The sequence below is a fragment of the Balaenoptera physalus genome (assembly GCF_965194825.1).
Source record: "Balaenoptera physalus genome assembly, chromosome: 20".
NCBI lineage: Eukaryota > Metazoa > Chordata > Mammalia > Artiodactyla > Balaenopteridae > Balaenoptera > Balaenoptera physalus.
In genome coordinates, this window is record NC_138901.1 from 11,085,190 (window position 1) to 11,098,894 (window position 13,705).

The 13,705-nt window shown below is 47.9% G+C and overlaps 1 protein-coding gene across 1 annotated transcript in view; it reads left to right on the forward strand.

Annotated features, from left to right (window-relative positions):
* The window catches only part of RNF213 (ring finger protein 213), a 114,241-nt gene that overhangs the window by 63,355 nt on the left and 37,181 nt on the right, over positions 1 to 13,705 (forward strand). The window contains exons 27-37 of the mRNA XM_082441536.1: positions 252 to 1,407; positions 2,092 to 2,285; positions 2,503 to 2,655; positions 3,308 to 6,913; positions 8,513 to 8,649; positions 9,063 to 9,158; positions 10,051 to 10,169; positions 11,478 to 11,597; positions 12,109 to 12,251; positions 12,816 to 12,951; positions 13,220 to 13,358. Of these exons, the coding sequence (XP_082297662.1) occupies positions 252 to 1,407; positions 2,092 to 2,285; positions 2,503 to 2,655; positions 3,308 to 6,913; positions 8,513 to 8,649; positions 9,063 to 9,158; positions 10,051 to 10,169; positions 11,478 to 11,597; positions 12,109 to 12,251; positions 12,816 to 12,951; positions 13,220 to 13,358 (5,999 nt within the window). The remainder of the gene's footprint in view (positions 1 to 251; positions 1,408 to 2,091; positions 2,286 to 2,502; positions 2,656 to 3,307; positions 6,914 to 8,512; positions 8,650 to 9,062; positions 9,159 to 10,050; positions 10,170 to 11,477; positions 11,598 to 12,108; positions 12,252 to 12,815; positions 12,952 to 13,219; positions 13,359 to 13,705) is intronic.

Here is a 13,705-nt window from a genome sequence, read left to right on the forward strand (position 1 = left end):
TGAGTTTTTTCCTTAAAGTTCATTTGTATTTTATAAATGGTTTCCTTTATCTTTACAACGTATTGCTTCCTAAAGAAGAGACTGTGGAAATGAGGAAGGAAGGCCTTCTGTGATCAATCTTGTGCTCGATATCACACAGTGAACCATGGAGAAACACGAACCCCAGCCCTTCAAATTATCAATCTGTTTGTGTTATTCTAGACTGATGTGTCAGCTCTGTGACGTCTTCCTCCTGCTTCCATTTGCAACAGGTGTTTTGCAACGTGCAGCGGCTTGTCCAGTCCTTTATAAACCTTTACTCTGCTGGAAATATGCTGTTCAGGGCCTGGACGGCCAAGGTGTACTGCTCCCCCCAGAAGGGTGCCTCCATCCAGATGGACTTCGGTCTGGAGCTCGTGAGCCAGCTCGTGGAGAGCGGGCCAGTCGCTGAGCTGCTCGAGACCCTCTGCCGGCAGATGGAGGACTTCCTGGACCGCTGGGAGAAATTCGTGGCAGAGAAGCGAGCTGAGCACTTTTACCTCAACTACTATACTGCCGAGCAGCTGGTTTACCTGGGCTCGGAGCTCGGGAAGCAGGTGCCCAGCAGTGCCGCCCTCACCATGCTCTCCTTCATCAAAGGCAACTGCACCTCAAGGGACGTCTCGGAGGCCTGCCGGGGGCCCGATGGCAGGGCCGCCACACACCAGGAGAGTACAGTGGTTGAAGGATTGCCACTGTTGCTCTTCTCTGAGCCCAGACTGGTGGACAAGCTGAGGGTCATCATGAAGCAGTCGATGACGTGCATGAGTGTCCTCCTGCCTCACTGCCTGGACCTGGAGGCCCTTGGCCACTGTCTGGCTCGCCTGGCGAGGATGGCTGGGCCCCCTGTGCAGCGGGAGCTCCCCAGAGGCCTGCAGGACGGCCAGCCGAATCTCATCGTCTGTGGCCACTCTGAGGTGCTGCCAGCCGCCCTGGCCATCTACATGCAGGCCCCGAACCAGCCCCTGCCCACCTACGACGAGGTGCTGCTCTGCACCCCAGAGACCACGTTCGAGGAGGTGGCGCTGCTCCTGCGTCGCTGCCTGACCCCGGGCTCCCAGGGACTCAGGGTCTACAGCCTACTGTACGCAGACCAGCTGAGCTACGAGGTGGCCTGCCGGGCGGAGGAGCTCTTCCTGAGCCTGTGCCTGCAGCGCCACCAGGAGCACTACCGGCTCGTGATGTTGTGTGACTGTGAGCGGGAGCACTGCTACCTCCCCTCGGCCTTCAGCCAGCACAAGGTTCTTGTCACCCCCCAGGCGCCCCTCAAGGACATCCAGGCCTACCTGGCTCACCACTTCCGGGTCCCGGAACAGACCCCGTCAGCCGCTGCCGCGTTCCGGGACCACATGTGTGTTGGGATCGTGGCCTCGCAGAGAGCGGGTGTCGGTAATGATGGCTGCTGGGTCCCTGAGTCCCAGGGACCACCTGATGGCCCTTCCCTGTCCAATGGGGTGGGGGGGTGAGCTCAGATGAGCCCTTTTGCAGGTGGGGAAACTGAGTCTCCAGAGGACTGACTCACCTGAAGTTGTAAATCGGGACCCGTACTGGAGCGGGACACCGTTCTCACATGGTTTCCAGCTTGGCTGAGCCATCTTCCTCCTTTAAACTAGCATCTCTGCAGTTTCCTCTTTTTTTTTTTTTTCTTTTAAGTCCATTGGCTACTTTGGGGTTGATGTGGGTCCTGAGCAGGCTGAGGTATAATTACTCCGTCTTGAGAAGAAACGGATGCCTCTGCCTTCAGTCAGCATCATGATTTCCATTCTGTTGACTGTATCCCTTTAACGGTACTACCTTCTTTCCAGTGAAACTTGCTCCCCGCCCCCGGGAGCGACCTCTGCTGTTTCTGTCCTTACGCTCAGACTGCCATCCTTAGTCCCGGGAAGCAGCAAGGATGGTGGGTGGGTAACAGCAAGGAAATCTGAGGGTTCGAACGTGCGTCCTTTAACCCGATGTTAGGTGCATCAGTTTTGAATTTTGTACAAAGAGAAACGATTTGTAGTGACTCTTTCTGGACATTCTCACTCTTGATCCGCAGCCCTGGCACCTAATTTTTGTATGTTCACGTCACAGGAAGGTCTCTCTTTGTGAAGAGGTTGCACGACCAACTGAAAATGAAGTTTAATGGAGAAAAAGTGCCTCTAAAAATTATTCGATTGATCAACCCTCGGGTGGATGAGAATGAAGTCCTGGGCTCCCTCCTGCCTTTCCTGGACGCCCAGTATCGGAGGAGGCCCATTGTATTCCACTTTGACGTGACCTCTTCAGTAAGCGCCCTCAGGTTCTAGCTGAGTGGCCGCACTGGGAAAGACACAGCTCCCACATCCTGCCCTACCCCCTCCCCAGTATAAAGACTTGCTTCTTTGTACATGTATTGATACTCACTATCATCATATCAAAGAGCTGGATAAGAGGGTCCTTAGGGTTGGGAGGGTTGGTGTCTTTTGTGTAAGTATTTACAGACCCACGTCATTCTGTCTTTAGGTGCAGACTGGAATTTGGGTGTTTCTTTTCAAACTCCTCATTCTCCAGTACTTAATGGATGTAAATGGGAAGATGTGGCTTCGGAACCCATGCCACTTATATATCGTTGAAATCCTGGAAGGGAATTCGCTGCCACGGAGGCCTTTGAAGCTGGTGTGTATCAGGGCACTTTCATGTTACTGTTGGGGTGGGGGCTTTGATACGTTTTTGTGATTCCCCACTTTTGCCTTAGCAAAGTAGCTGAGTGCAATGTTAGTAAAGACAAATCTTTAAACTTATTTTAAAATAACACCTGGAATAAAAAGATTCTTTTATTAATTAGCAGTATCTTAGATTTGTTTTGTTCTCATCGGGATGGATGCTATATGTCTGGGTTAAATGCCAGTGGTGCTCGGAATGCAGAAAACTCATTTGCTAGGAGGAGCACCATCTTTCTTAATGGTAGCTGACAGGGAAAGGAGACTTTCATCATATTAGTTTCTTAACAAAAGGGAGTTTTATGTGGACACACACACACACACACACACACACACACACACACACACACACGTATGTACTTGATGGAGAGATTTAGTTCCAAGAGGTTGGGTAGAAAAGGGCTTTGTGATCGACAGTACAGCTCATACGATGCCTGAATGTGCAAAAGGTAACACCCCATGCAAAGAGGAATCTACAGAAGTCCCTTCATGGAAAGTGATTTTTCATAAAGGTCCATGCAGTCTAGACCATGTGGAGGATTAAAACACAAAAACATTTTTTAGGAAAGTCAGCCATAACTCATTTCATTTGTGTCTCTCCTTTCCAGAGTACACTTGTCCCCCAGTTCAATTTTCTAGACATCTTCCCCAAAGTCACGTGCAGGCCTCCCAAAGAAGTGATCAACATGGAGCTGGATCCTCAGTGGAGCTATGAAGAGCCAGGAATGGATCAGAGAGCGTTCTGCAGTGAAACACTCCAGAGACCTTACCAATATCTAAGGCGGTTCCATCAGAAAGAAAACCTAGACACATTTCAGTACCGAAAAGGCTCTGTTGAGGGCAACCCCGGTGAATGCATCCAACATCTCCTGATTTACTGTGGGGTGATAAACCCATCCTGGTCAGAGCTTTGGAACTTTGCTCAGTTCTTGAACTACCAGCTCCGAGATTGTGAGACTTCTCTCTTCTGCGATCCCAACTTTGTTGGAGACACTCTGGTGGGCTTCAAGAACTTTGTGGTCACCTTCATGATCTTCATGGCACGAGATTTCGCCACACCTACACTTCACACATCCGACCAAAGCCCAGGGAAGTACACGGTCACCATGGACGGGGTCAAGGAAAAAGATCTTGCCCCTTTCTCTCTCCGGAAGAGGTGGGAGTCAGAGCCCCACCCGTACGTGTTCTTCAACAGTGACCACACATCCATGACGTTCATAGGCTTCCATTTCCAGCCCAATCAGAACGGCGGTGTTGACGCCATTGACCGCTTGAGTGGGGAAGTAATCAAGAAGGATGTTATGACAGTGCAACTGTATGAGGGCCTGTTGCTTCAGAGGGTGCCCTTCAATGTGGACTTTGACCAGCTGCCCAGACAGGAGAAACTTGAAAAGCTGTGCCTGGCACTGGGGATCCAGTGGCCCATCGACCCTGATGAAACATACGAGCTTACAACGGACAATATGCTTAAGATCCTTGCCATTGAGATGCGTTTCCGGTGTGGCATCCCTGTCATCATCATGGGAGAAACCGGCTGTGGGAAAACAAGACTCATTAAATTCCTCAGTGACCTGCGGCGTGGGGGTGCTGACACTGACACCATGAAGTTGGTCAAGGTTCACGGAGGAACAGCTGCCAACATGATCTATTCCAAGGTCAGGGAGGCCGAAGCGCTCGCCTGCTTCAATAAGGACCAATTTCAGTTAGACACCATCTTGTTCTTTGATGAAGCCAACACCACGGAGGCCATAAGCTGCATCAAAGAGGTCCTGTGTGACCGCACAGTGGGTGGCAAGCCCCTGGTTAAGGATTCTGGCTTGCATATCATAGCAGCCTGCAACCCTTACCGGAAGCACACCCAAGAGATGATCTGCCGTCTGGAGTCAGCTGGATTGGGATACAGGGTTAGTGCAGAAGAGACGGCGGAGAGGCTTGGCTCCATCCCCCTGAGGCAGCTGGTGTACCGCGTTCACGCTCTGCCGCCGAGCCTGATCCCCCTGGTGTGGGACTTCGGACAACTGAATGACTCTGCAGAAAAGCTCTACATCCAGCAGATTGTCCAGAGACTGGTGAACTCCATCGTGATGGTGCAGAGCGAGACTCGTGTGATCACCGAAGTGCTTTCTGCCTCTCAGGGTTTCATGAGGAAAAGACAAAATGAGTGCAGTTTTGTCAGCCTCAGGGATGTGGAACGCTGTGTGAAAGTTTTCAAATGGTTTTACGACCACAGTGAGATGCTCTTGTCTAAGCTGGATTCCCTTCCCTGCGAGTCTGGTGTCATCCAAAATGACTTTGAGAGAGATCCCATTCTCTGGTCCTTGGTGCTGGCCATCGGGGTATGTTACCACGCCTCTTTAGAGAAGAAGGAATCTTATCGGAAAGCCATTTGCAAGTTCTTTCCAGAACCATATAATGATAGCAGGATTATCCTGCATGAGATAACACTAACCCAGGATCTTTTTCTGAATGACGTATCTCTGAGGAAAACCATCGCTAAGAACTTGGCTTTGAAGGAGAATGTCTTCATGATGGTTATCTGCATCGAGCTCAAGATTCCTCTCTTCCTGGTGGGCAAGCCTGGCAGCTCCAAATCTCTCGCCAAGACCATCGTGGCAGATGCCATGCAAGGCCAGGCTGCGCACTCGGACCTATTCCGGAGCCTGAAGCAGGTCCATCTGGTGTCATTCCAGTGTAGCCCTCATTCCACCCCACAGGGCATTATAGGCACCTTCAAGCAGTGTGCCCGCTTCCAACAGGGGAAGGACCTGGAGCAGTACGTCTCCGTGGTGGTGTTAGATGAGGTTGGACTGGCAGAAGACTCGCCCAAAATGCCCCTGAAGGCTCTGCACCCACTGCTGGAAGATGGATGCATTGAAGACGATCCCGCCCCCCACAAAAAAGTTGGCTTCATAGGCATTTCCAACTGGGCCCTGGACCCCGCCAAGATGAACAGGGGTATTTTTGTGTCACGTGGCAGCCCCAACAAGAGAGAGCTCATTGAGAGCGCCAGGGGAATTTGCTCTTCAGAGCCCCTCGTCCAAGAAAGAATCCGAGGATACTTTGCATCCTTTGCCAAAGCCTATGAAACGGTATGTAAGAGGCAGGACAAGGAGTTCTTTGGGCTTCGTGACTACTACAGCCTCATCAAAATGGTGTTTGCCGCGGCAAAAGCCTCTAATAAAGAGCCTTCCCCTCAAGACATTGCACAAGCTGTCCTTCGGAACTTCAGTGGCAAAGACGACATCCATGCCCTGGATATTTTTTCATCCAATTTACCCGAGGCAAAGTGCACAGAAGAAGTCAGCACCATGCATTTGATCCAGCAGAACATATACGGTGATCTTCAGAAGGCGTCTGGCAGAGAGCTGGACGACTCCGAATCCCGCTACCTGCTTGTGCTGACCAGAAACTATGTGGCCCTGCAGATCCTGCAGCAGGCGTTCTTCAGTGCAGACCAGCCAGAGATTATTTTTGGATCCAGTTTTCCCAAGGACCAAGAGTACACCCAGATCTGCAGAAATATCAACCGAGTGAAGATATGCATGGAAACCGGCAAGATGGTGGTGCTGCTCAATCTACAGAACCTCTATGAGAGCCTCTATGATGCGCTCAATCAGTACTACGTCTACCTCGGCGGCCAGAAGTATGTGGACCTCGGTCTGGGGACCCATCGGGTCAAATGTCGGGTTCACCCAGACTTCCGCTTGATAGTCATTGAGGAGAAAGATGTCGTCTACAAACATTTTCCCATCCCCCTCATTAACCGGCTGGAGAAGCACTATCTGGACATCAACACTGTTTTGGAGAAATGGCAGAAGAATATCGTGGAAGAGCTCAAGGTCTGGGTGGAGAAGTTCATAGATGTGAAAGCAGAGCAGTTTCTAGCCAGACCCAAATACAGCCCTTCTGATGTCTTCATGGGCTACCACTCAGACACGTGTGCCTCTGTGGTGCTCCAGGTCATAGAGCGGCTAGGGCACAAGGTCTTGACTGATGAGCTTTACCAGAAGGTATCTGAGCAGGCCAAATTGGTGCTGCTGGATTGTGCCACACCTGATGCTGTGGTTCGGCTGAACGCTTCCTCACTAGGCCTGTTCACCGCACTGTCCCTGTCGCAAGTATACTATTACGAGCAGCAGCATAACTCCTTTGCAGACTTCTTCCAGGCTCACCTTTGCACGATGGATTCGGAGCGCCGTGCCGTCTTCACAGAGGTGATTATCTTTCTATATTTTACCCTTTTTCTCTTTTACCTCAGGGTCCTTGACTCGCTAGCATCAAGAATTCAAGATTCTTTGCAAGTCAGTGTATAGGAACCGTAAATGAATGTGTTGAGACTTTTGGTTCCTCTCCATGGCAAGTGCAAGGAGACCTGTATATTTATACATGTTAGTTTAACCAAGTTTTGAGTGCCCATTTTTGTGCAGTGCTGTGCACAGCGTTCACTTCAACAAATGAGGTACCACATTCGAGTACTCTGGGGATATAAAGATGAATTAACACAGGGCTTGTCCTTGGTCTACGTACAGTGTAAGGTGGAAAGACACTCATGAACGGGTACTGTTGATATCCTATGATAGTGCTATCCACAGAGGCAAAGAGGAGCAACACAGATCAGGGTATGAGGTCACATGAACCCATCTTTAAGAGATGACCATCAAGCTAATTGTAAAGTATGGCTGGGAAGGTATTATAGGCAGAGGACCTTATTTGAGCAAGGATGTCAAGGTTTAAAACAACACAGTCTGTGCAGGAAACCAGGAGTCAAACGCTGATGAAGCTTAAAGTTCAAGGCTGCGAGTGCTGAGAGATGGGGATGAGATATAGCCGGAGAGACTTCATGGAGGGTCTTGTCAGTGGCACCAAGGAGCTTTTTCTTTCTTGTATAGAGGGGAGTGATGGAGAAATGTGTGTGGAGATGTGTCCCACTGCCTGAGAGAGGGAGGAAAAAGTCCGATAAAAGACTCACAGAAAAGATAGACCAGTAGGGAGGCTGCAGTACCAGTTCAGTCAAAGTAGAGGATGGATGGGTGGAATTGAGACATAGTAAGGATGGAGATTGGCAGAGGTAATGATTGATTCCATATAGCGGCTCTGGGAGATGGAGGAGGCTAGACATTACTCCCTGGATTCTTCCTTGGATGACCAAAAGTTTGGTTAGTCACAATCTAGGTATGAGCAACAAGTTTGGCAGAGGCAGTGGTGAATTCCATTTGGGATGGGCTTTGATGTTCCTGTAACATCTAGGTAGACTATCATGCAGTTGGATATAGGAATAGGAAGCTCAGTGGTAAGGCCAGCCTGGAGATAATAATTCAGGACCTAGGATATCAGCATGCCCTTAAGGAGTGTATTTGTTGCACTGTGCGGTGTGATCCAGTGGCAGGGGAGAATTGCTAACAGCTGTGGGAAGAAAGGGACATGAATGGCCAACTCCATCTGAAAGTATGAAGTAAGATTGCAAAGGAGAAATGGCATTTGTTCTGAGCCCTAAGGTATCATCAGAACTGTCAGTAGGATCCAAAGTAGGAAAAGACACTGGAGTCTAGGAAGAAGACTTGAAGGCATCTTAGGGACAGGGTGACTCTTCTCTCCAATACGTTTGATCCTGTAGGTTCTGTTTACCTCAGCACTGCCTCGTTTTGGAAAACTCCACTGGGTTTGTATTCTTTTCTCTCTGTGTACCAACTGCACAATGAGGAGCCCATAGAAGATATTTGCTGAACATCCTCATGTTTCTGGGATCTAAACCTAGCGGATGTGCGACGCTTTCTTGCATTCCAGCAAATTATTTGCATTTCCTGCCTTTGCAGATCACAACGTTCTCCAGACTGCTAACCAGTCATGACTGTGAACTTTTAGAATCAGAAGTAAAGGACAGGGCTGTGAAACTCACCATCCTGTCACTGCAGCAGTTTGACACCGAGTACTCCTTCCTCAGGGAAGTTCGGTGAGGGTCCCTGCCTTCCCCTCCCGTTCCTCTCCCTCCTCAGGATCCATCACTTTGTATTTCATATGTATGGCTATGGTAACCACTGGTGTTCTCACCAGTTTTGGTTAGTGAACCTTGAGGACATGTGACTCTGAAAAGAATGTCGTTAAATTCTCCAGGTGTCCTTCTCATCTCTGTTATCCTCTGCGAAAACAGCCCTCTCTGAATCCAGCATCCTTATGCCTCATTGGGAGGCATTTATTGGGGCTTTTTTCTTTCTCCACTGGATTGTCTACTCACCTTACTTACAGAGGAAAATCCCACCTGAATAGTTTTTCTATATACCCCTTCTATTTCCCATCACTTTGGAGAATATTATCATCAATTTTTAGGACAGAAAACTCACTTGGATAATTTCCTTTTTCTTTCAGAAACTGCTTAGCTCACAAAGCCAGTTATAAAATCCTCATTATTCAAACAAATTTTGAAGATGGAATTCACAGTGCTCAGCTCATCGCTTCAGCAAAGTATGTTTTTGTTATTTTTCTCAGAAACTACGTAGGAAACTCCAGATTTATTCAGGAGCTCCTAAAGAATTTCTTCCCTGAAAACTGTATAGTATCAGAATAAACATAAAAATAAGAATAAAAATTATTCTCCCTTTTTATTCCTCTAAATGTGGACTAGAGAAACAAAGAGAGAAAAGGCTCATAACAACACAAAAATAGCCCAATGCAAGAAGTGTAAATAACAGAATATTAGCAGGATATAAAAGAGTATCCTTGGAACATATGTTAGCAGACATAATTTGGTCATTATTCATTTTAAATTACATGATATGAATTTATTGCAAGTTTAAGGGCCATAATGGTATTTAAATGCTTTCAGTTGTATTTGTTGGGCAGCTTTATATTGTTTGTAGGGGAAATTTGATACTTTTAGAATTAACTACGTTCCCTTATTACTTGATGTTAAAGTAAAAGTAATCTCTGGACCTTCTAAAGCATTGGAAACCATATTTCATATCTTGGTTGTCTTTGGCCATTGGTTGTCTGTTCACAGAACTCTGTTTCTTGAAATGGAAAGGTCCGCCAGCCTTACCTTAGTAACATCAGAGCAAGCCCATCAAGGATTGAAAGATAGGGTTCCTGACCAATAAAAAAAAAATGCCATTTCAAAGCAGAGGGATGCAAGAATGGGGGAAAGAGATGAGCCTACTTAGAGAGGTCTTGCTCCCATTCTCTCGTAAGAGAGGATAACAAGCTTGAGGGTATGAAATCTATTTAAAGCTAAAAAAATGTGAGATGGAACTTGACTGCTCCGAGGACACCCTTCAGCCATTTTACAACATCCGTTTTGTTTATTTTCTTGGTTTTTGTTTTGATTTATTTTGTCTTTGCTTGTTTGTTTTTAAAATAGGTATTCTGCTATAAATGAAATCAACAAGATACAAGGAAATAAGGACTATGTCTTAGTCTATTTCATCACAAAACTGTCCCGGATGGGAAGTGGAACGTCCTATGTAGGATTCCATGGAGGTAGGACCAAAATATTAGTGAATATGTTTGTTTAATGATGTTTAAGTTATTTCCAATTTGGTCCTATGATGTACAAAGTCTGACATTGGAACATTAATATTAATCTCAACAATATTTTTTTCAGATGCAATTTAGATTTCTTACTGCTGATTAATGCAAAAAACACTCATCTTTGGACTGGCTGTTCCAACATATAGCACTTCTTTCATCACTTGTCCATAAACACTTGATTAATCTCTGGTTCCTCACCTTTTACTATATGGATAATGCAGAGAGATAGTTCCAGCTAACAGTGTTATGAATGCATGGATACTTTATGCCTGCTTCTGGGGTGGAGAAACGCTATCTTAAATCTCTCTCTCTCTTTTTCCTGAGGAATGAGCCACCAAATATTTATTACACAGGCACACCTCGTTTAATTGCACTTTGCTTTATTACACTTCACGGATACTGCGTTTTTTACAAATTGAAGGTTTGTGCCAAGTCTTTCAGTGCCATTTTTCTGAAAGTATTTGCTCGCTTCATGTCTCTGTGTCATATTTTGGTAATTCTCGCAATATTTCAAACATTTTCATTATCATATGTTCTATGGTGATGTGGGATCAGTGACCTTTGATGTTACTGCTGCGACTAGCTGAGGGCTCAATGAGGGTTAGCATTTTTTAGCAGTGCAGTATTTTTTTGGTTGTTTTATGTTTTTGTGTGTGCAATATAGTATTTTTTAATTAAGGCATGTACATTGTTTTTTGAGACATAATGCTATTGCACACTTAATAAAATACAGTATAATGTAAACATAACTTTTATAGGCACTGGGAAACCAAAAAAATTGTGTGATTCGATTTATTGTAATATTTGTTTTTTCGTGATGGTCTGGACCCGATCCCAAAGTATCTCCAAGGAATCCCCTGTATGAGAAAATTAGTATTCTAGAAATAGGCAAATAACAGTTTACTTTAATAATTTCATAATTAATGGGGGCAAAGCTTGCCATTGTCTCACACCTCTCTACTAATTATGATACAGCAAGTTTAATAACAAATTTATAAAAGAATCACAAGCCTTCTTCAAATACTTTTTTACAAGGTAGTCATTTCAGTTCTTAAAACTGATTTTTATGCTAAAGTTGCTAACAGCTATAGCATGACATCTGTATGGTTCCTGTGTATATTGAAGAAATTAGACTTCAGGATACAAATCGTTCATTCAGCAGTGTGTTGAAACATCGGGTTGGTAGTGTATCCCTGCTTATGACTGACAGGAAGAAACCAGAGGAGACAGGGAAGCTTCTGGGGCTTGTTTTCCCAGGGCTGTGGCAGTCTGTACACATCGACGACCTCCGGAGATCCACAGTCATGGTTTCGGATGTGACTAAATTGCAAGATGTGGCCATCAGCCAGCTGTTTAAACCAGAAGATCAGCCTGAGTGTGAGTGTGGAGGAAAGGTCCTCGGGGAGACAGGATGGTGGGAGTGGCTGCAGGGAGGTGTGTGCGGCGCTGCGAGGATGGGACCTTAGGCTACCATTCCCTTGGGTCCAACACCTGCCCCTCGGCAAGAGCTCGGGACATGTTTGCTCAACTGAGTGATGATGAATCGAGGGCACTGTCTACTGCTTTCCAAGGCCAGGCGAAGACAGTATTTCCACAGGAAAGGTAGGTCTTTGCAGGTGCCTGTGGAACATGTCAGGTTCTGTCTGCCCTGGCTCCCGGATCAGCCATCCGAGCCCAGGACGGGGGTTCGGGTTGCACTGGTGGACCACATCCAGTGGGCGGACAGAGACTGATCTGCATGACTGACGGCCTCTCCTTTGGGGACCCTCCCCTGAGCTGGTGCCAGGGAACTCCCGGTGGTTAGAGCCCCAGCACACCATGTAGAGGCTGTTGCCAGCACTCCCCTTCCACCTCTGAACAGTAACTCCATTGTTTTGCTTCTTTGCAGTGGAGGTGGAACACAGGGCCCAAGACGATGGTGAGGAGGTGATGGAAACTGAGGCGGCTGCATCAGGGGAAGTGGCAGAGGTGGACATGGAGACAGAAGGTTCTGAGGCAATGGACCGCCCGACCTCTGGACCAGGCAGTGATGTGAGTTCTTGCTCCTGCTAGTCCTCTGAGCCTCCGTGCTGTTGGGCTGCCCTTCCTTAGACGTGTCCCCAGGGGTCTGACGAGTGGACTCAGCTGTCCAGGGCTTAGCCCGGCACTCCTCCCCCTGCCACTGCAAGTACAGGTGAATTACCAGTACCAGATCTGACCTTGGCTTTTCCTGGTGTCCCCTGGTCAGTTTTGCTCTGATTCTTGACCACTGACGGGGTCCCCAGGCACACGGGATCATCTTGCAGTGGTTTCCTTTTTTTTTTTTTTTTTTTTTGGCTGCACCACGTGGGTTATAGGATCTTAGTTCCCTGACCAGGGACTGAACCCAGGCCTACAGCAGTGAAAGTGCCCGAGCCTTAACCACTGGGCCGCCAGGGAATTCCCTCACAGTGGTTCTAAGGGGAACTTGGCAAGGGCATGTGGCGGGAGCTTGGGCAGGAGGAACGCTGTGCCCCCTGCACACAGCACTTAGACCTTGTCTCCCATGATGTGTCGCCTGGCTTCTCCTGACTTGTAAGTGACAGAAACGGAAGGCTTGATTGTCTCTGTCGACAGACGCAGATCCTGGACACCACCAGGCTGCTGAGAAGCTGTATCCAGGGCGCCGTGGGCATGCTCAGAGACCAGAACGAGGGTTGTCAGCGCAGCATGCGGAGGGTGTCCATTCTCCTCAGCCTCCTAGACGAAGATGGTGAGTACACAGGTGTGGGGCCCCTCTTGCCCGCACCCCAGCCTGGGCTCCTCCTTTGGACCATGAATCATTGCCCCACTGCAGCTTTCTGTGGCTCCCAGAAGCAGCTGGCCCCCTGGGAATCTAAGCGCACCTCTGAAATTTCTGTCGACTTGGCCTGCCCAAAGGAAACGGGCTTACCCTCCTGCTGGGGCGGGTCAGGGATGCAGAGCCTACCACTCGGTGCCCGGGGATGTGCTGAATGCACATCTGCTCTGCTTTTCCATAGCTGCTTTCTTACGGGTCGCCAAGATGCGCCTCTATGTCCTTTTAAAGAAGCAAGAAGAGAACTACATCTACAATGTGAAGGACTGGGTGGTGAGGGAAGCCTCCAATCAGGACGCTCTGCAGGAAGCCGGCACGTTCAGGTACTGCCGTGTAAGGAAACCAGGGCTGGCTGTGGGGTGGACGCGTGGCTCTCCCAGCCAAGGAGACGCTTCTTTCCAAACCTCTGAGAAATTCAGGGCTGTCAATATTTTTTCCCCAGAGCACAAGATGGTCTGGGTGGCAGTTACATGGGGTTTGCCAGACTCTTTTCTCTACTTTTGTGTGAGTTTCAATCTTTTCATAACACAGAACAAAACAAAACAACCCAGAACATCTGTTCTTGTTGGATGTAAACTTGTACCAGCATGTCCATTACCATAGAAATGGGTGCCTTTTTAGGTTAGTAAATTAAGGGAGGGAAGCGAAGTTGTTTTCCCAGGCCTCCTGC